Raw genomic sequence first — 23,500 nt, 5'->3', positions numbered from 1 at the left:
AAAGAGGAAAAGTGTGGTGAATCAGAGGCTATAAACAGATTTCCTATCAAATCAGAAGTAATTTCTCAATGTAAAGGCAATTTTTTTCCCCCAAATCTTGCCAACCATGCATATACTCTGGTTAAAATGCAGAAAATGTATCACCTAGTCATACAAATTCAATGTTTAATAAATGTTAGTAGTAAGTTAAGGCAAAAGTACTGACCATTCATGGTATCTGAAACTGAGCCAGTAATGGAAGCAGGAGAGTTTGTTGCCCTTGACTGAGGTGCTGAAGAAGCTGGATCATCCACTATCACAAGCATATCACTACTGCTCTCATCAGGAGGGATAGAGCCCATATGTAATTCACTGCTGATGGATATCTAAACATGACAGAGAACAAAGCCATTAGCTTCTCAGGTTAGGAAAGGGAAGGATACAAACATAATAAGATCTTTAAAAGACATACAATCACAAGTAATTAATTGGTACTTGTTCTGTTCTCTCTCTTTTTCTCTATGTAAGACTAGCAGCATGATACATAATCTGCCTAATCACACCACACCCTCTATTTACATGTTGAGCAGCAGTAGAGACCTCCAGGAGCTACTTAATTTCAATTCATGAAAATAGATGTTAAGAAGCAGTGCTGCTGAGCCCATTAGTTGAAACTAATGGGCTCAGCAGAGATTTAAGAAAACTGCTGTTCAATTGTGCATCTTCAACTGCAAGAGAGAAAACAATAGGATTCTTAACCTACTACTACTGCTAATAAAAATCTCTGTCAATAAGGGAACAATACAACATAGAAATCTACAGAACAGAATATATTTGCTGCCAAAACCAGTTTGCAATTCATTACAAAAAGATGAAGGAAAATAAGATGTGTGCCACTGAAAATTTACAATTTAAATTCCAGAGAAAAAACACACTAATTCAGCATCACAAGCAAGGAAGGAAGCAGAGGAGATGTAGATAAGACTAGCGAGGAGTACTTACAAAGAAACTGAATGTCAAGGAGCTATTTGAGGGATACTGTTTGGTTCAGGAGCAGAGACTGTTCTTGCTATGGAAGGTATTGGTATGGAAGAAGGCACACAGTTTTAAATGTGAGCATGACAAAGACAGGAAAAAGGTAGAATAAAGTTGGAAGAAAGTTAAGTGGGACTGCAGGCAGGAATTGAAAAATTTCAGGGGCTGAAAGGGAGGAGAGTCAGAGCATGAAGTTGCTGTAAGAAAATGGAGGCAGAGAGCAAATGAAGAGGGGAATAATGGAATGTCAAATAACATGAGGAGCTGTAAGGCAGCTTATTAGCAGCTGTTATTTTTTCAATAAATTATTTTCATTTCCATAGTTCACCTTTAAGATATCTCACTCTCCCACATAATCAAAGTTCTACACTAGCTAAAGTAACAGAAAGCAAGAATCCTAGAGGATGTAAGTCCACAACAGAAAGAGTATATAGTTTAAAGCAGCAGTGAGTTTTACCTCACTGAAAGGGCTAGGCATGGCAGAGTCTACACTGATAAAGGAGTCATCCCCATCAGCGGACAGATTGGAGTTATCAGCTGAGGGAACAAATGGGATCACAAGATTCATGCCCTCTTTCTTTCTCTTCCCATCCAATTCATCTTCCTTCTTCTTCTGAAATAAATAAAACAATACCAGGAATGAAAAAGACAATAAAACAGAAGAAAGGGAATAAGCAACCCAAAATATCAACATCTAACACAGTATAATAATTCAAGGAATGCCATGTCCAAAATTTCCCAAAACAAGTTTCTGAAGGACACAGTAACAGATCCCTTAAAGGCTGCTTCTTTAGATTTAAGTAGGGTCTGTTTGGTTTTTTTTTTTCCTTCCTAGAATAGCTGGAATGATGGAGAATTACTCTTACAGAATTACTTTGATTTCCACTACCTTTTGGAGTGAGCTTGAAATTCTTTACCATTACACAAAATTCCAATTAATTAACGCAAAGCCTCCCTGCCTCAAAAATTCAGAATTTTCATAAACTAGTTTTAATGATCTTTTTTACACAAACTGATCTTCCCTTGCTTCACAGAAGCCACATAGCTACATGGGTTTTATCTGCGTTTGGTGCTTCATTTACATTCATTTTTTGTCCTTGCAGAACAAAATCTTGATTAAGTCACCATTTTATATGTGACAGAATGATCAGTTGATCATTTTGGTTTTTTCAAGCATGAGTCCTCAAATTGTTGTCTGTAGACTACTGGTGATCTACAGTGTTGTTTGGGTATGCGGTACTTCCTTATTTTTCAAGTTGCTAATGATATTAAAATACAGATAACTATGCATTACGTATTTTGTAATATCCCTCTTCTGTGTAAGGAAGTGCCATAGATTGATGTTCAATGGTGAAGGGAAGAAGGCTTTACTCATAAGACTGCCTTTGCATAGAATGTTTCCACACCACAAAATAGTGAGCCTGAAGCTCTTCTGGCTCTATCACTGACACAGGCAACCTCTTTGCATCAAAGTACCTTTTCAGCATATTTTTCCCTTTTACGTTTACGTTCCTTTACACGATTTGTTTCTTCTTGCTGTCGCTTCTCTTCTTGACGCTGACGCACTGTTGGAGAAGAAATACAAAGTTGTCACCACTGGAAAGACATTTCACATCCTTCTGTGAATCTTACAAGAAATTCTAGTTCCAACAGAACTGTGAAGAAAAGTCATCTGTAGTAAAACACACTGAAAACACTACCGTAAACCTATTTGTATCCAAATTACTAAAAAGGCTTACAGTGTAATTCTTGTTTCAAGCAACATAAAAGCGTACACCTCTAACACAAATTCAAAAGTATGATGAAATACAGCATTTTTTCCTAATACTTTTGTTGTCATGACCTACATAATTCTTGTCAAATCTCTGTCATTCAGGAACAATGTAATGATCCTGAATGGGTGCCAATAAAAACTTTATCACATCACCATGTCTCTCTTGCACAACTTCATCTTTCAGCTCAGCAGTGATATGAAACCAGCTTGTACTAACAAGAGTTGGCAATACAAAAAGAACCAGGAAACAGAAGTTGTTATCAGCAATACATGTGTTTGTAGAGATAAAAACACAGATTTCATAAGCTAATGAAGTGGAAGATGGGGAAAATGCTGCAACACAGATTTCACATACATTTCTTTTCTAGTTCTTCATCATCCAGCAAAAGGCTGACCACCTCTTTTGGCTTCAAGGTGTCAGGTTTGAAATTGCCACCTGAAATCACCATTCGTTGGATCTAGAAGGAAAAAAACAAGAGAGAGAAAAGAAAATTTTACTCAAAACAGCCATGAACCATTCTCACTACCTTTCACTGAAAGCCAGCCAAAAAAAGATGCCAGGGCATCTGTGTAAGTCAGAATTGACTCAACTTCTCTATCATACCAAAGTTAGTAGCAAAATTTCAGGGAAGATTTATTAAGAGCATAAAATAAGAGAAGCAACTGAGCGAAAGCAGAAAATTGCCATCCCTTGTGCAAAGTTGCACTTCTTCTAAAGCACTATGTCATAAACAACAAATGATAACAGTATTAATATACTGCTGAACAAAAAGAAAAGATACAGTGGTACTCCTGTCAAGTATAAATTACCAGTCGAATTTTTCAAATAATCTACATAGAGGATCATGCAGATCGCATTCTTAAAGGGTACAACATTTTTAGTCTCCTTGACTGAAAACTAAACCTCCATATCGAGGCAGTGTCTCAGTTTAAGCAATTGACTCAACCCCTATTACTGCAACTATATTTAAAAAAAAAAAAAACCAACAACAAAGACTACTTGTAACTGAGTAAAAGAGAACAAGCTTTAGCATACACCAATTATTATGATTTGGATCACCAGCAAAAAGACTACACTTTATTTTCAGGTTGATATCAAGTGACTCTAGTGCAGTATCGTAGAGAAAATGGCTAAGTTTCAACAAGGAAAATATGAATGCATTCAGCTGGACATGCTTCACTTGCTGCAGCACCATGATCAGCATCTAATTAAGACAAAAGCTAAAAGAAACTCGGAGTACAGAAAAACATCTGACTGTTTTATATAGTATACCTACCACTACGAAAGAAAGGCAATCTGCTTAATTTTTTCTTGCCAATAAAGTGTCATGAGGTTTAAAGTTTCTAATACACTTACTGCTTGACGCTGCAGGACACTGAGCTCTTCTGGCAACCCTCATACCTCAAATAATTTTCACTTGATTACCTTCCAAATTTCTTTAAAAAAAAATTCAGCTGTGGTACAACAGTATAACATGAGAGGAATCAGTAGCCCTGACACAGCAAAGACAAAAGCTCTAGTCTTAAAGAAGCCTGAGTAGTTTCACTGAATCATAAGAAATAGTTTTCATGAAGTCACAGTATAAATAATTAGCTTCTTCCTAGTTCATATAATGCAGCTGTAATGCTGCTGTGTTAGGGACACAGATTTGTTCACTTGAACAAAGACATTCTCTTTTGGTTTCTCTTCTGTCTCCCTGCAGGTACTTTTTCTGTTTCTTCACTCATTTTGATACGTGTTTTCTGATACCATTTCTGTAATTTCTTGTTCCAGGTGATTTCTTTATTCTTACCTCACTCTTCTCCTTAGCCCTTTGTAAGATGCGCTCCTCAATAGTGCCTTTACATATCAACCGGTACACAGTGACTTGTTTTGTTTGACCCAGTCTGTGTGCCCGGTCCATGGCTTGCTGGTCTACTGTTGGGTTCCAATCACTGTCATAGAAAATTACCTGCAAAAGAACACCAGAACAGAAAGGAATAAATAAAACCATATATTTAGAGCACCTGGTGATTAAGGAAACAAAAATCTAATATACTCATAAAAGTTCTGCTATATATCCCACAGAATTACCACTGCAGGCTGTATTAACCTAGCTTTGCCCAGTCCTAAGAAGTCTTTTCCATTGCATTTCAGATGAATTCAAACTAACTGGCACTGTGAATGTTTCAACTTCCACAGAATGTCTTTAATATCTTCTTCAACAAATCTGCTTCAGAGGCACAAAATTCCTAGGTTTGTCATCACATTAAATCACTGGCATGTAATTAATTACAGGCTAACCGCATCATGAACCCATTTTAGTGTTACTTAAGAAGAAAAAGCCCATCAAATTAGAATTTCACAGGAAAAGTAATACTCCAATATTTTTTCTTTCAAACCTGCATGAAGTCTGGTCTAGTTTAACACTTCTAGTGCTTTTACTACAAAAAATGGAAATGCCACGTTACATTCATATTGCCCTATCATTCCAACAGCACTTTACGCACAGTAAGCATACAAAACAAAAACATTGAAAAAAATTTTGGACAGCAAAGTATTCAGAAAGATACAAAATCACAGAACTAAAAATGCTCATGCAAGGAGCCTGCAGGAGCATGCCTGTGCTTCCATCTGTTTATTTCCTCTTTTGAAGCAACTTCAATTGAGAGAACTTTTCAACCCTGAAAATCCTACAGATACTTGCTTTCTTCTGATTTCTTTTAAGTGACAGCAAGATGTGATGGAATATTTAAAAAAAAAAAGTATTATTTTTGATTCAGAGATCTTTGGTTTTGTGAGGCTAAAGGATTACAGTCTGTCTTGGGGTCAAATCTGCATGCACACAAGGTATTGGGTTACAAGCACCAGAATAGCTGTTATTGAAGAGATAAATGGTTCATGTAGGTCAGTACTCCTACCCTAGTGATTAGTGGTAGCTGCCTCAGAGGACAAATCCTTGCAATTCACCTAAATCAGCATGCCTGTACACTTTGGGTGAGTAGGGGGAAAGCAATCTGTCCTTCCTGCCTAGCTGATATTCAACTACAAATGGCTTTGTACTTTTAGAGGCATTGCTTCATTCTTCTGTCCACAGAAAAAAGGGTAACCGATATTTGTTCTACCGATTCCTTTGCAGCTGAACCTTAAAAGCAAACAGTCACACATGAAACAGCATTCACTGTATGAAAGTGTCATTTGCATCTGTAGACCCCTTCAGTCATCCAACTCCTTTCTAGACTCTGCTATTAAAGTATGTGAGGAGAAGGAAGATATTTCCAACTGCAACCAAAAACTGTAACCAAGTGTCCAATATTCTACAACTTTATCATCAAAATAATACTATATTGTAAATATGAGCAAAGTAATCAAGGTTATGCAATTTCATGATGTGAATGGCAGTACTAAAAAAATATTGATCAGCACAGCTAGGAGTGACAACTTTCACACAGAGAGACCAATATTCCTACATAAGTTGTGAGGCTGGGAGGCAGGAAATGAGCAGCTTGGGAAAAACAGTGGTTAGAGGCATATGAGGCAGGAAAAGCAAAGAAATACTTATACTGAAAAATAAACATCAATAAGCCAATTTTTTATTCTGTATTACTTTATCAAACTTCACCTACCGTATCTGCAGCTGTAAGGTTAATGCCCAAACCTCCAGCTCTTGTGCTTAACAGGAACACAAAAATATCATTCCTGTAGAGGAAAAAGATTAAAAAACACTTATTTTGTGCATGATTAACAAGAAATAACTACAGAAGTAATTTTTTTGACCCATATAAAGTGATCAGGGCTATTTCTGTTACTTGAACACTTCAGAATAATTTGTGCTGTTCATTCATGGTCAAGAAAAAACGATATGAATGAGAGAAGTTAAAATACAAATCAGGACTGTCAGAATACGCAAACCTTCAGTTCACAATAGCAGCTTATTAACCTCTATCAAAACAAATCAGGGCTTGGTTATCTTGCCCACATTGAAAATTAAGATTTCATATGGACAAAGAACAATTTCTTGTTTCACAGAACTGACCGATGTTAAAAACTCTTGCCTTAACAATGCTCAATTGAGAAAAGAAAAAAAACCCCAACATTGAAACTGTGTAGATGCAAGTTTTGTTCTAAATTTGGTGCTTTGAACAGAAGAAGGAGACAGGTCTATATGTAGGATGACCAAGTACTGATGAAAACTCAAGTGGTAACACCAACATCAGGATTTCTGCTAAGATTGTGAACCTCACTAGTGCCACTGGGGGGTCAGCAGTATTTAAAAGGGTTTAACACAATATGGATCTGTGAACAGGTTGACTCAAACAAAGGAGACAGTACTAGTAAGGACTCCAAAGAAGTTGACATACTGTACTTCGACAGTGACAGAGCAAGGCCTTCTGCTTAAGAGAAGGCGTTCTGCAATGTCACATCCTTTGGGTACCACACTGTCCATACACTAGTGCATGCAAAATTAGTAAAGCACCAGAAACTCTTGCTGAATGAGCAGCACGGGACATTTCCTTCTTGATTAACTATATGTTAATCTGTCCTTGAAAGTCCACTCACCAAATCTGAAGGGTTTTCTTGCCCTACCTGGAGGAAGTGTGGGTGTATTGCAGGTTATTATGCATATGCTAGTACAACTCAACAAATGTAAAAAAGCTAAGGGTTTTGGAATCCGTATCCTTGAAGATCAAGTAGAACTGACTATTTTCTCAGGACTTAACCTTCAAGACATTCACAAGTACCTGAGCAAGGCCGTATCATAAAAAACAGACTCTCAAAGAACCCGTTCTGGTCCAAGGTAAGATTTTTCCCCCGCCCCCCTACAAAGAAATTGCCAATAGACAACAGAAATAATTATGAAAACTACAAATTAACACACACAAAAAAAGTGCCAAGAACTATACAATTAGAAATAGAAAGATTTTAGACTGCCAGAAACCAAGAGTACAAAAATCCACCCTGAGCTATGGACAGCTGGGAGGAACAGAAGCCGAGCTGTCAATCTCTAGACTTTATCTTGCAGGTACAAAGCCAAAGGAGTCAGCAGATGCCAGTTCGCCACGTAGGTAATCCTTGGCCAGGAAATCTTTTCACTCTTGCAACAATAGTGGAACGTGCATTTAGTCAGTCACCTGAAGATCCAGCTGTGAAATGCTTCTGGAAATGCCATATGGGAAGGAATGGAAGTGGACAGTGCCACAGACTACAGGAACAAATTATCATTTCATAGCTATGTATTTTCAGCACCCTGCTAGGATATCCTGCAGGACAGTTTAATCTCAGTCAGGCTTTTTTTCCTGGAAATATTTCTCATAAGTAAATCATGTATAAGAGGAACTCAACTAACATTTTAATAGGAATTCTTGTTTAGACTGGCTGACCTATACTTCAAAGGGATTTCCTGCTGAAATGATTATTTTTCTTCAGTTGTTCTGTTCATCAATAAAACCAAATTCTGTTCATTTATAAAAACAAATTTCTTCACTTCTTTTGGTTAAAAGGCCTTACAGGAAGAAGAGTCAGGATTCCAGGAGGACATCATAACCTGGAAGGAACCTGTTTCTGATACCTGGGAACAGGCAGAAAGCTACTGCATCGTCCTCCCACTTACTTCAGTTACCTGGCACACGTTCTTTTCAAGTTTTATTGCTCTGAGGAGTTCACTAGAAGACTTATCATTGCAATACAGTCCTTCAGGTCTTTAAGCCTCTTGAACCAGTGGCCTGGAAGGCTGTACATGGCTTCCCCTATCTTCAGCTATGATACCTTGGGACCCCTAACACAGAACTATTCTCTAGTCTAGAATGTTGCTTTCACCCTGCAATAAATAACAACCTATGAACCTAACTCCTCTGAAAAAGAAAAGTGACCTTCTTACAAGCTCACATCAACATCCAGGAAGGATAACCTTACTGTGAACTACCATACCAAAGTAACATCATATCAAGCTATATCCCATGATTAAAAGGAAACTTAATAACCATAAACCCAATCATTATAAATAATGTGACCTAGTGGAGACAAAGTTATATTAAAAAATACTAACTTATTCTAAGATGATTTCATACTCTTCTTTCCTGATGTGCTTGTAAAAATTGCAAGAATCCATTTTGGTTTACTAAATGAAAAGGGTTAGCATATCTTACTATCTAATAAAATCCCTTTTTTATCACTTAGGTATTAGTTTAAGGTTTCTTAATAAAACATGCTTAAATGGTTTGTTTTGCAGAAAACTAGGTCACTTTCAAAGCTCTAGCATATGCAAGATTTTCAATCTCATCTTCACAGTGTCAATTGTCAGAGCACATAATAACCAATGAACATTCGCTGCCTTTCTACTGAGCATCTTTATAAGCAAAAGCATATTTGGAATGGCAAGAAGCACAGTAACTGGGTACACTAAAATTGCTTCCAATACTGTTTCACAGATGACAAATTCCTAAATACAACTGGGTTCAATATAAACACCAGTGACTCCTGATAAGCAAACCACCTAGAAACTGCTTCAGATAAATGAGGTCCATTTGATATCAGGAAAGATAATTTCAGGGCACATTTCATTTATTTCCATTACATCTTATACCAACTCTCTATGTAGACACGATTTAGCACAGAAGCACATTGTAAAATATATTACCTGTTCTGAAAATCTGCTACCATGTCCCTTCGTTCAGAAATCTTTGAAGAACCATCCAATCTCATGTAGGTATGCTTCCTATAAACCATGTATTCCTGCAAAGAACACACACCAGAAAAATATAGTTGCTCTTGAAACCGTTCAACCTTGATTTTTCCAGAAAAAACAATAAAAGCAGAATTGTTACTAAAAAAAATCCCTAAATGTCATCAACAAATATGCTATTAGCAATCTTATGTAAGCAATACTTTATAATAGAAATTCAGAAATTAAAGCTACTCTATCACATGTCAGTTTTTGCATTTCTTATAAGACATAAATGATGACATCAGTTCAGAGTTGGGGATGCACTTGCTGCACTGCAGACAATGTATGGTACATGCCTTTTTCTATAAATAGGTAAATAAAATCACTAAAATAAAAAGTTTGTTTTCACAAAGTCTAAATTTTTACTAAATCCTGAGCTTTCACTGTGTAAGCAAACCTTTCCTAACAAACCAACCTTATCTGCTCCCTGTCAGTTTTAAACCATTTGACTAGTGGTTTTAAAAACCCGACACTGTACACTAATGTCTGTCCAGGCTTTCTTTCGCTAGTCAAGACCCTGTGAATCTCACTGCATACAGAACACTTTGAACATTACATTGGTGTGTCAGCCCACAGCTCATGCCAAGCAGCAGAACTGAAACCACTGCCTGGGGCACAAATCAAATGGCACCAACCAGGAATGCTGTAGGCAAAGGCTTTTTCCAGTGAGACACATTTTTCATGCTCTAAGGTACTCAGCATTTTCTGATACCTGCACAACTATCAATAAAATCTGAATTACATAGAAAGCTCTTCAGGCTATACAGATATCCACAGAGTTTCTCTGGAAAGATACCCTCTGATATTTTAACAATGCGATCCTTGGCTGATGAGATGCAACTCCTACTGGTTACGTTCGTTAGATTTAACCCTGCTAGTGCACATGTCTTTTTGAGATGCTGTGACTGCAGATGAAGACAGAAAGGAAACAGATGGCACTTTAGCAGCAAGAACTACTGGATTCATCTTGCTCCAAGCTGCAGTGTTCAGCAGATGCAGAACTGATGTGCTGTGAGAAGACATGGCAGTGCTTGTGCTCTAAATGAACCTTCTAACAGTACCATGCTCAGTTCTCCTTTTCACCTATCCTTCAGGGCTCCTGCTCCTTTTTTGTTCTGCTTCACTACTGCAGAAGAGGTGGAAGAGCTGCCATACTATAAGGAGGCCTGGGAAAAAGACTGCTGTAGTAGAAAGAAGCTTCAATGTATAGCAGATGAAAGAGAAAACTAGGTAAATAAAATTAATGTGGAAATGGCCAAAGTCACACTTCGTCTACCTCTACAGAAGAGAGCTGATGGCTAGTATGATTTCTGGAGTTCCACAATAGAAGTTTAAAGCAGAGAACAGCTACTTCACCACACAGACACTCAAGCCCTAATTTACTATTGATTTATTCCATTTCTGTGACAGGTTTCTGTCACCAACTAAAACCAGAGATACAGTTGTCAATTAGGCATTATGTGACCTCTTCTCCAGATTTGATCAATCCTTTTTCTATTATCGCAAGGCCCTTTTCCTTCCATTTCTTTGTTACAGTCTTTATCTGCTTTTATGATGATTCAACCTTTCAACATCTTGATTTAGTCTTCCCTCATCTCACTATTAACCATCTCTTCATCAGTGTCTTCTAAACAAACTTCAGCACAAGTAGAAAACAACTTCTTTCATTCCATCAGGTACATTTATCCTTATCCCAGACCTTAGACATTTCCACTAAGGCACAAATTACAAAAGAATAAGTTATTCTGCACTTGTAATACTGGCATTCATGGGTTGTTCCCCCCACCCTGCAAACTAGCTTAGTACATTAGCCTTCAGCTAATAGTCTATTCAACACTTTGCTTAACAGGTTCCAATCTGCCTCCATCCGCCTTCGTTTGATCAAGAAGGATACTTCACAGTAGTGTAGCAGTGCTCATACGAAACACCCTTTTTGGGGAAGTGTTTTTATCCGGTATTTTTCCAAATATTAACAGTACACTCTTCTGAACTGACAGAAAAACAACAACATTGCAACTTATACTACACTTGTCAGCAGTTTAGTGCTTTGATCACTTGCAGAAATGGCACACTTTTAGCTAAAAGAAAAAAAGTAAAAAAGAAGAGAGCACTCTGATGGCAAAGAAACTATTTAAAAAGTCATATACCTGGTCTCTACTGTAATTGCGGAAGGCACTTGATGACTGCTCATTTTTCTAGCTCCCACAAGGAGTGATGGGATGGGAGAAGCCTCATGGGGAGGCTTTACTCTCATACAGAGATACTTATAACCAGACCTGCTTGAAAAATCTCCCTCCCAATCTTGTTTAGTGTAAGGGGTCACCAAGGCACCAGAAGTATCAATAGGAAAAATAATGAAAGTGACCCTGGCAACAGAATACCAGGAAACAAACACCACACAATGACTCCAGTATGGTAAGAATGCCGTGCTGTTAAAGTCAGTGCTCTTCTGGGCTTTGACATTGCTACTTTCTCAAAAACTACAAAATGTTTTCCCTTAATGTTATTTCATAGTCCAAATTGAATATTCTTATGTCTTAACACAATTAATAAACTTTTGGTAGAATATAACTAAGACATTTTACTTCACGCAGAATATAATTTGACCCCTCATCACATGAATGCAATGTGATTCTCACTGAAATCACGGACAATTACTCTTCCATATAGGAGAAAGCAATCACATTGAGAAAAACAAACATGACAATCTTAAAAAGTATGAAATACACATCTGCATGAAACAACAGTACTGAAATTATACTTTATCCCCTTCTGTTGAAAGAAAATAATTTCCCTCTTTGTATTTATATCTGCCATTTTATAATGTCTGAATTAAGCAGCTGTTCTTCAGCTGAAGCTAAATCAAACAAACATGGTTTTTTAACTGTGTAAACAATGTGTTTTGTGCTCTCTGCCCTGTGTAGATTAGGTTAGTACGGTATCATAGCAGTTACACTGACACACTCAAAATACTGTTAAAAGAAATAGGACATCTTATGTTCTTTCATATTCAAGTAGGCAGATGCATTTTATATCTCAAGTCAGAAAAAAGAAGTATCTATTGCTATACAACTTTTGCAAGGATTTTCTTACAAACTGAGTCCTTACTTGATTTTTAGCTTGCTTAACTCCAGCTTCTATCACATGGCTGGGGAGAAGGGAGAACAGAGGACTTAGTAAGTGGCTTATTTGGGTAATAAAACCCAACAAGTGAAGTTGAGCATTTAGGAGGTGGAATAGCAAAACAGTGTGCTCCCGAGCCTTTAAAATGGAATGCTAACAGAAAAGACAGAAGTACTGAACACTCAGCTTTATGAGCTTCATGGTGTAATGCAGGGTGTCAACAAACCTGCACCATGTCCAATCTTTGCCAAAAAGAGAGGCATAGGAAGCAATGCTGGGCGAAGAGCCAAAACACAGAATTGCAACCATGCAAGTTCTGTTTTTCCTCACAGCAACAAAACCAAAATTCAGCTTGTGATTTGTTATTGAACTGCTAACTTTAAAATGCACTCCTGTTCACAGAGGACTCATGATTTAGGCAGCTACAGATTCAGGCTTCTCCCTTTTTCTCTTCACTTTATTGTGAAGACGGTATCCTACGTCAAACGCTGCTGAGGGAGCCCGCGTATACCTAGGACTAATGGCTGAAGGATCACAGGGTCTTATGTTTTAGCAGTACTGAAATTATACTGCCAAATGCAAATATTTTCCCACGTACTATGTATTCAGTCAGAAAACTTTTCCAGCATTGCTGCTTTTAAACTAACGTACATCAAGTCTCCTGTTTTCTTACTCAGAATGAAATAGTCATAAAAGTTATTACTACTAATCCTTCACTGATAAGGGACAGAGGCATTGTAACACAAGATATTCCTTTTTTCAAATACAGCCAAAACCCCAAACTTTGCTGTTTTCAACAGAAGCCCAGAGAAATAAAAGAATTTCTTTCTAAGCATTACAGGTATTACCAACAGGAAACCAAATTAATAGTTCTCCTACTGTCTCTTCAGACTAGCTCTTTGGTGGCACAGTTGCTAATCAAATACTGATTTTATTTTATTTTTTTCCTGAGGCAGACTGACTGTATTCAAATAACGAGTAATGACAATTCCTAATTTCTTTCCTATCGTATATGCTAGAGAACCACTTATTATTAATGTCTACCAAACTTCTGCTCAGAAATAAGAGGATAGAGGGAAACAATTTAAGTCTGTGCAATTACAAGCAACATAAACAATGTAAAATTAATCACTGTTCTCCCTCTTCCTTCCAACAAAAGGACACATGGGCATCAAATGAAAATAGAAGGAAGCCATTCAAAACCAGCAAAAGAGGACAGTTAAGCCATGCAACCCCTTGCCACAGGACAGCACAAATGACAAAAATTTGCAAAGCCTCAAGATGCAACTGAACAATTTCATGGAAGAAGAATCCATTTAGGATTACTGAATATACAGAAGGCACATCTGGCTCAGAAAGCCCTTGAGCTGCGAACTGCTGGACACTGAGAGACTAATTGTGAAGCATCACTAGTCTTGTACATTTTCCCCATACCATCTGCTGTTGTACACTGGTGGAACCATGACACTAGTACTTTCTCCAAAATATTGTTGGTAAATCTGCATCTTCAGAATTTGGCTTCTGTAGGCTATAGCTCTCCTACCTCAAGTAAGTCAATCATCCGCGTCATCTGGGAGTAGATGAGAACTCTGTGTCCTTGAGATTTCAGCCGTGTCAACAGAAGATCAAGAGCATGAAGTTTTCCACTGTCAGTGATCAGACTCTCTTTGTCTAAAAAGAAATGGAAGAAAAGCAGGTAACTAATAAAGCCAGAACAGCTACATGCAACAAGTTAACATCTAAGTTTTTGTAGCACTTCACTGCATTATAATCTCTAAAGTAATGAGTTGTGATGGAAGAAACTGCAACATCCCTTCTGGCTGACACTTAAAATCACGCTGCTAACAATAACTTTTGTTTGCTGGGACGGGTGTATATGAATATACCCACTCGGCAAAATCTCATCACAGATTGATCTCCTCACTAGTATGAAATCAATCCTTTTTTAAACGGCCATTTCCCTCATCTAAGGATTCAGTTTGACCAGATCAACAACCACAACATGCCCTGACAGTTGAAGAAATTTTTCTCCACATCACATATTAAAATGCTGTTCCCTTTGGACATTTTGCTGCTACTTGCTGCTAACTTATCCTCCACAGACCTAGTTTCAAGATCAAACCCCTCACCAACACAGAAAGTGAAGAACAGTTCTCTAGGTCACTGTAAAATAACCACCCCTTCACAGCACTGCCCTAACTCTTCTTTTTCTTCCCTGCCCTCTGCTTTTTGGGTTGTGGGTTGTTTTTTTTTTTGTTTAAGAAATGTTTCCACAAGTCACTTCAGATTTTATACTTCATGTCCTCACTATTTCAGCACTGCTCATGAAGTATTTTTCAGGAAGGAGATCTTCCTGTTTGTACATTCTGTACATAAACTTCAGTAAACAATACATTACTGTTGAAAGAGGATGAAGAAAAATTTTCTTCCAAAAAAATTATCTGTTGGAAAGGCCACTGATGATTCTTTATTCTTTGGGATGTCGGAATTTAGGTTTACAGCCAAAACGGAAAGTTGACAACTGCAGATGGTGCAGGCTAGTACAGAACCCAAATATTTTCAACATGTCTAGCAGGTACCATTCTCTAACATCTAGCAGGTAACACTTCTGCACACTTCTCGTTGCACAGAATGAATTAACTGATGGGTTGAAGAAAACGCAGCTTTCTGTAAGGCAGTTAGCTGTCTTGCACAATATTCTGATTAAAAAAAGAAGGTATATACAAAAATTAATTCATTCATCTCAGCACCATGCATTTTAATATAGCTAAAATCAAGTTCATACTAGTGGAACAGAGAAGTACAGATCACACAACAGCACTCCTAAAAAGATCTTACGAGCATGGCAGGCAACACAGTCCATGAGTGCCCAAGTGCAGTGATGTGGCACAGAGGGCTCAGTCTGGTTCTTGCACGTGCAACCAGGTATTTGCTGAGAAAAGCAGGGATGTAATTGTTGTTCTACACTTCATTCAAAAGATCTTTTTGAAATAACATGCCTAGGTTCAGTATGCCTTTCAGAAAGGTTGTAAAAACCAGAAAGTGTTCAGGAAAAATCTCCGAGACATCAGTGTGTTAAAAAACTTCTCCTGCAGTGAGGGAGTTCAGAAACTTGATCCATTCAGTTTTTCAAAGAGCAATTGGCACTACTCAAGGTTCTTCTTTTGGACAAACGTTTTTAACAACAGAAGAGAACTTTATACTAGCAGAGAAAGGCACAGTATCCAGTGACTTGTTAAAACTGTAAATATCCTTTAGCTTAAATACAAGCAATAGACTTGATGCTGGAAATAGTGGGTTCTACATTAGGACATCAGAAGATGCAGCCAACAGTCCTGCTTTCTGCAATTCAAAAAATTGTGAGTTGTCAATTTCGCTTAAAATTATTAGCTATTATATTTGCACTATAAGCCAATGCTATGAACGCTCTCTCCTTTGTTAAGTTTAGAGCCATGCTCCTGCAATTCACTAGCTAAGACTCCAAGACAAGAGAGCTCTGCTCTTTCTTACTTGTCTGCCTATCTAGATAGTAACTGTTTTTCTCCAGTTTGCTCTCCCTTTTGATGGTGATCTTGTTGCTTTGCCAGGAGCAAGTGCCACATCATTGCTTGAATCGTTAGCAACTACCTTAGGGAATCCATCAACTAGAGAGCCAAGCCAAGGAGATACTGTAAGGAAATCTCAAGACCACAGCTCAGGCTGGCATTTGGTCTAAGTGTAAAATCATGTATAATGACGCACTCATCTCTAGAACAGAACTCTCTCTCAATTACATATAAATAGTTAGTAGTTTCCTGCATTCTTCTATGGAAAACCAAACTTTGAACTTAGGCAATTAAGTAAAAACGGAAATGACTTACGGTTATTTGGTTTTAAAATATATCTATGTCAGTCAAAAACTCTGTGCAATAGGAATGTTTACTCTTTATACAAAATGTTATTCTTTCCTTTAAATGCATACAGCCATGACATTCTGCTTTTATTCTATCTGGTCAGCTTGCTATTTCAGAATGAATTGAGTGAAGCAACACGAAAAGTCTAGATATACATGACAAACTAATACAATTATTAACCAAAAGCCATCTGACTGGAAGGAAGCTGAGAGAACAAACAGGGTCTGTTCAAAAGTCAATCTCGACTGACTCACATTAACACATTAGCAAGTTTCCAAAAGCAAAATGCTACTGTTTTTCTCACACAGGCATGAATAGGTAGAATTAAGTTTTGGTAACTGGAAATGATGCGCGTCCTTTGCTGCTGGCTCCTTAGGTCTCCATTGTGTAAGTTACTATTTTTAAATAGCAATAAAATGCAAATTACAAGTAAAGAACTTATTTGCAGATGGTCTTACAGTCTGAAAAGTTAGCAACTTGTTAACAGTTCATAATTTGTCCAATATCTCAGCATCAGAGCAGACCACACTGATGAGAAAGTTGGGGGTTTTTAGGAAAGAAAAACAGAACTAACAAAACAAGATTTTTCATCTCTGGAAGAGAAAACCATTTGACTTTAACCTGGCATCTTCAAGCATGCTATCTTAATACCATTGTGTTTTCCAAGATCAAATATTTTTGCATGCTTAAAGTCTGCCACCTAGTGCTTCACAGGACAAATTCTGGAAAGCGGTAACAGAAAATGTACTACTTTATTCAAGCCATCTTCAAGAAACATCACAATTATTCAAAAGAGAAAAAGGTGTCTTGCACCTCTAGTTTCTCTCACTTCTATTTCTCATTCCCTTTTACCTTGGGGGAAGAAAAAGGTGGTTTGCTTCTTTTTTAAACAGGATTTCCAAAATTTGCAATTCTACATTTTCCATTTTTAACAATTGGTGAAAACGTCCAATGACAATGTCTTTGGATTTGGTTTTTTTTAATTTTATTTTTTAATAGCAGCAAAGGAATTTTTCTTAAGCCAGTCAGGAGACAAAGGTCCTGAGCTGCACATCAAAAAACTCTCCCTAGGACGCAATTTTTGGGTATGTATGAAATAAACAAGAAAAGAGAACCAGACCAAAAAGAAAGTAACTAAAATCATATTGTACGGCTTTCAGTCTGAAAAAAAAAAAGTCCCTGCCCCCAGCCACGCAGGGATATGGACATAAATTATCTACAAGGGGACACAGTGGGATCATATGCCTGGGAAGAATAGTTAACAAATGATTATGACTCAAAATAACCCTAGTCAGGAGCTCTGGCCGATGGCTGTAGCTGGGCTCACTGCTCTCTGGAGAATGAGAAAAAGTGCCTCTGGACATGCAAAAAGCAAAGGAAAGAGAGATAAAGTCTGGGTTCCAGTTGACACCCCTGGTTCCCCTCCCGACAGTCTGCACGGCACAATGGGGTCAGTGAGGAGCTAGCTGGCTCTCACAGTAAACAGCCAGTGAGGCCGGTGCTTTTTATCGATGCTAAAAGGACTCAGACACTTCCTGCCATTTAATCCAGGACCATTTTTCTTTCAAAGAACAGGAAAAGCCTCAAGAGATTCCCACAGTGATCGCAGCTGAGCCTGCTGCCAGGGTACTGGGAACGCTGCGTCTGGGAGAGGACGGATCAGGCTTAGGAGCCCCTTTTCTTCTTGTCACTTATTTACCGCAGACCTTCACACCTACCGTTCCATTCAACACTTGCTAGACTTCAGCCTTGTAAATGGCTCCTTCAGCACATCACTCACTTTCTGCAATGCACTGTGCCTGCTCCCACATGTATAAACACAACTGTTCTGTTGTGGTATGTGCCCTGTCCTCTTAGAATAAGTTTAGGTTTGAATGCTACTTTCCACCTAATTAAAACACCGCTATATGAAAACTATTTTTTTTTTTTAAAATCCACGTTTAGCTCCAACATCTCCTAAATTAAGCTAGCTTTATATAACACACTCATCCCAACCACGTTCTCAACCAATTTCTTTGTTGTGCTTTGACAACAATTTGCCTAACCTTGCACCTATTCACTCACTCTGTAAGCTTCTTGTACCCCATCTTTATTGCTCTACAGATTTTTGCTGATGACAAAGTCATCAGCTTAAAATGGAAGTCTTTTCAAGAGAATGCAGCCCTCTCTTTATTCTACATTGGCTACTTTTCTTCATGTCTCTATCCATGCCTTCTACCTTAATTTATCCCTTCACTATTTCCCTCCTTTCTGCTACAGCAATTCATTTTCTGTTTCCAAATAACTGATAATCAATTCAATGAACTCCTGAAGAAACTATAAAAATCATCAACTGTCATTGAACATTAATCCAGCGCAAGCTCATGAAAAATGTTTTCTCCATTACATAGGTACAAATGTGCATGTACTTCAAATAACTCCAAGTACTTATAAGGTACCTTTTTAAACCGGACTGTAGCAAGCAAAAGGCCATTTTCCTTTTACTGTACTAACTTCCCCTGCCAAACATCCTTGACCCAAAAGGGTCTGGGAATAACTTCGTATCTGGCAGTGTAAGCTGTTTTTCCTCTTGGCTATCTCTCAGATCTCTAGTACTTTCTGCAGAACTCTGTTCACTGCTCAGGACCATCTTACGACAACTAGAGCGTGTCTGGCCCATGAAAGTCACTGTGGTATTGGCAATCAAATTCTAGCAGATCTTGGATTACTTTAGTCTAATTCCAGGAAAAAATTAAGTGCATTTACTTTACCAGTACACGGTACCTTTTTCCCACTTTACCAGGAAATATGAGTAAGTCTTCTTTATTCCAACTGAAACTCGGTAAATCCCTCATGCCTTCTTTTCCAGGCCAATTTCCTCTGAACTTGGTCCCCAAACCCGTCCTTCTCATGGCAGACTGCTACAAGTAATGTTTATCCTTTCACCAAGAAGACCAACAAAAGATCTCTTAGGTCAATACAAAGGTCTTCCAACACACCAGGAGGCAAGGTATGACTGTTACTTTTCCTGCAATCTTCCTATCTCCTACCTCAAAATAGTATTTGGTTGTGAGAGTAGACTGTGCTTTAGTGAGCAAATCCATCTCTTCACAGTCATTTGGAGGGCCGACATGCTAAGAGAGGTTTGTAAGCATTAGAAAAGTTTGTATTAGACTTGTTCAGTATCTGTTAACAGCTTTATTCCAGAGGATGTGAAATCACAGTGTATTTTAAGATACCAGAGTTAACTTTCTCTCAGGAGGAAAAACAAAACACACAACTACCCCACCCCCTCAAAAAGCCCATAACCAAGCATGATTACCACCGAAGAGATGTCCTTATTTATCTCATCTCCGTTCCACGACAACCTCCAAACTTACCTGGTATCCTGATAAAAGACCAGCCGTTCTGAGGCCTGATCCCTAACAGCCCTCCTGGATACTCTGGGAAGAACTGGGAGCACTGCTTCAGCCAGCCAGCTGCTAGCTCAGGGGCTCCATTGAGTACACACTGCTTTGCTTCAAGACTTCCTCCTTCCTTTAGTGCCCTGCGCTCATATTCTGCACTTCGGTCATTGCAGTAGAACTCCAGCGGCACAGCTGTTACCTACAAGTAAAATAATAATCAATATTCTTGTTCAGATTTCCCCTCATCCCCAAATCCCCAGTTCAGGTACCTTCCCCACAGGATCAAATTTTAAAAGTCAAATCATTGCTGATTTGTACAAATGGAAAACAATCTTAGGCTGGGGTTAAAATAAGCAAAGATGTAACGTCTCCCCACACCACTAAAAAAGTCGTATGAACAACCAGGCACAGACTACTTGCCTTTTGATAAACAATGCCTTGTGCCAATTTGCAAAGCTGAGAGTAAAATAATAATATCCTTGCTGCACCTCTCATTTTGCCTAGATTTCTTTTTTTTATTTATTTTAATTTTTGCCCTTCACAACCAAGTAATTACCTTCTGTCCTCAACAGAAGTTCATGTGACAATTTACAATTAGGAAGATACATAAATTAGAAGGGAAAAGAAATGAACAGGAAAACAGCCCTGGTTTGGAACAACATATTTCTTGGGTTTGACAACCGATTTGAACAGAAGCAGGCCACAGAAACAGTGTAAGTGAGCACAGGATGATCATCTTTTTTTCCTGGCCATTCTATGAATCCCTTGCCCTATTACCTGCTTCAGTACATACAACACAGCTGGACAGACCAGTGTTGCAAACACAGGAACTCTGATTTCATGCCATGCAAGCTATTCTGGAACAGCTCCATCCCTTTAACTCCCCCTGCTCTGCCCCATCCACCCAAATCTGGGCAGAGAGCAGAAGGTCCACGTTAGCCAAACAGCTGTGTGCCCAATGGCTGTAAGGTCCTCGAGTAGAGAGTTCATTCCAGCAGAAAAGGCTGTCCTTTGTATAATCTATAGCTTTCTCTTATCTCTCCCTTACCAGGGTAAGGGACAACTTCAAGATACTGAAGTAATAAAAACCAAAAGCACTAACTGAGCCATGGCGCATACCAGGACAGCCTACTCTGCTGGGTTTCTCTTTAGATACTTCACCAAGAGTTAAACCAAAGTAAATAAAATGATCCAAAACAAATACAATTACGACACTTTCACACTGTATTTGGGTTTGCGTGGCCAGGTTTTGGTAGCGGGGGGGTTACAGGTGTGGCTTCTGTGAGAAGCTGCTAGAAGCTTCCCCAGTGTCCGACAGAGCCAATGCCAGCCGGCTCCAGGACGGACCTGCTGCTGGCCAAGGCCGAGCCAAACAGCGACAGTGGTAGCACCTCTGGGATAACGTATTTAAGAAGGGGGAAAAACAACTGCGCAAGAGTAGCTGGAGAAGAGAGGAGTGAGAATATGTGAGAGGAACAACCCTGCAGACACCAAGGTCGGTGAAGAAGGAGGGGGAGGAGGTGCTCCAGGCGCCGGAGCAGAGATTCCCCTGCAGACTGTGGTGAAGACCATGGTGAGGCAGGCTGTCCCTGTCCTCCCGGAGCCCATGGAGGTCCATGGAGGAGCAGAGATCCACCTGCAGCCTGTGGAGGACCCCACGCCGGAGCAGGTGGATGCCTGAAGGAGGCTGTGACCCTGTGGGAAGCCCACGCTGGAGCAGGCTCCTGGCAGGACCTGTGGCCCCGTGGGGAGAGGATCCCACGCTGGAGCAGGTTTGCTGGCAGGACTTGTGACCCTGTGGGGGACCCACGCTGGAGCAGTCTGTTCCTGAAGGACTGCACCCCATGGAGAGGACCCATGCTGGAGCAGTTCGTGAAGAACTGCAGCCCGTGGGAAGGACCCACGTTGGAGAAGTTCATGCAGAACTGTCTCCAGTGGGAGAGACCCCACGCTGGAGCAGGGGAAGAATGTGAGGACGAAGGAGCGGCAGAAACGTGTGATGAACTGATGGCGAGTCCCATTCCCCGTCCCCCTGTGCTCTCAGGGAGAGGAGGTAGAAAAAAATCAGGAGTGAAGTTGAGCTCAGGAAGAAGGGAGGGGGGGGGGGGAATGTGTTTTTAAGATTTGGTTTTATTTCTCATTATCCTACTCTGATTTTGATTGGTAATAAATTAAACTAATTTCCCCTGTCTGTTTTGGCGGTGATGGTGAGGGATCTCTCTGTCCTCATCTCGACTCATGAGCATTTCGTTGTATTTTCTCTCCCCTGCCCAGCTGAGGAGGGGAGTGATAGAGCGGCTTTGGTGGGCACCTGGCATCCAGCCAGGGTCAACCCATCACACACGCAAATATAAACACACAACAATTCGCTATCTAACACAAGAATCTTTCCAATAAAATGCAGATCGCCAACTTCTTCCTGTCTTTTCTGAATATAGTCTGTTCTGGGCCAATGTTCTGGGGTAAGTGTTTCCAAAAGCTATTTATAACCAAGTTTACAGAAGAACGCTCATAGAAACTGTCACATACTATCTAGAGACTTAATAACATGTTGTAAACTTAATATTAAATTTTAGTTTCATTTTTAAATAGACAGCTAACCTTACAGTATGGGTTTATAACAGAAAAGTTACAAATTTGCAATGCTTTGTAGGTTTCTTCACCAATATAAGAAGCAAATATATCATTACTCTAGAAGTCATTGTTGCTTTTATTTCAGAAGTACAATTAAAAAAAATAATGCATGTAAATTCATGTAAGTTAAAAACATTGTCATGAATGTTGTCAAATAAAAACAATGTCATGAATTTTTGCACTGTGCAAAATGACATTACCTATGGGACTACAAAAGGCAATGTAACAAATAAAAGTGAACACAGAGGAAATCAAACTTGTGAAAGTTTTCACATTTTAAAAAAGGAGGCAGAGCTGTGTAGGAAGAAACAGTACGGGAGTCTGTAGGGTTTGATGGTGAACAGTAAGCAGCAAAGTTTCTGGAGAATTGAGTAGGGGTGGGAATTAGTGTGGTAATGGGACAACTGAAACATTAAACATAGTAAAAGAACTATCTTTGTCTTGCAGGTGAAAAGCTTTTATGCATCTGAAGGGGTTTTAATTTTTTGTTCCAGCTTACTATAGCGTGACATAATCAACTGCTACATATTGAGAACAATATATATATATAACATTATATGATACAAATGAAAATATTTTAATGGCTTAACTAAATTATAAGCAATAAAATAGTTTAAATAGGAACAGTTTTAAATATTGTACTTTAGAATTGTAAGGTGAAGGGAGCAACCCACACACCAGGACAGACTGTCTTAGATGCTGGCTGCTACTCTCGGAACATTTACCAGCCAATTCAAAATAAAAAGTCTCCTGGGTGGAAGCCTGTGGTCCACTCCTGTTTTACAGGAGCTCTTCTTATGGGAATAAATTAATCTCACAGAGACTTCTCTTTGCAAGGGCCAAACAATTGTTTAAACAGATTCATGAGCACAATTATAGTACGTATCGGAATAAAATCAAAAAAGCATACAAAATCTTAGCAATAATGGTAAAGCCATTGTTTTGCAAGATGCCATGAGCTATTTTTAAACC

At 38.8% G+C, this 23,500-nt stretch overlaps 1 protein-coding gene across 1 annotated transcript in view; it reads right to left on the bottom strand.

Annotated features, from left to right (window-relative positions):
• The window catches only part of INO80 (INO80 complex ATPase subunit), a 60,371-nt gene that overhangs the window by 3,459 nt on the left and 33,412 nt on the right, over window positions 1-23,500 (bottom strand). Inside the window, exons 25-33 of the mRNA XM_059819703.1 lie at window positions 19,868-20,093; window positions 14,159-14,286; window positions 9,406-9,500; window positions 6,395-6,467; window positions 4,582-4,740; window positions 3,144-3,246; window positions 2,491-2,579; window positions 1,472-1,627; window positions 206-365 (exon numbers count right to left, since the gene is read on the bottom strand). Of these exons, the coding sequence (XP_059675686.1) occupies window positions 206-365; window positions 1,472-1,627; window positions 2,491-2,579; window positions 3,144-3,246; window positions 4,582-4,740; window positions 6,395-6,467; window positions 9,406-9,500; window positions 14,159-14,286; window positions 19,868-20,093 (1,189 nt within the window). The remainder of the gene's footprint in view (window positions 1-205; window positions 366-1,471; window positions 1,628-2,490; window positions 2,580-3,143; window positions 3,247-4,581; window positions 4,741-6,394; window positions 6,468-9,405; window positions 9,501-14,158; window positions 14,287-19,867; window positions 20,094-23,500) is intronic.

Source organism: Gavia stellata, chromosome 7 (genome assembly GCF_030936135.1).
Source record: "Gavia stellata isolate bGavSte3 chromosome 7, bGavSte3.hap2, whole genome shotgun sequence".
Taxonomy (NCBI): domain Eukaryota; kingdom Metazoa; phylum Chordata; class Aves; order Gaviiformes; family Gaviidae; genus Gavia; species Gavia stellata.
The sequence above is the reverse complement of the archived record's forward strand: the minus strand, read 5'-3'. Positions and strand labels throughout refer to the sequence as shown.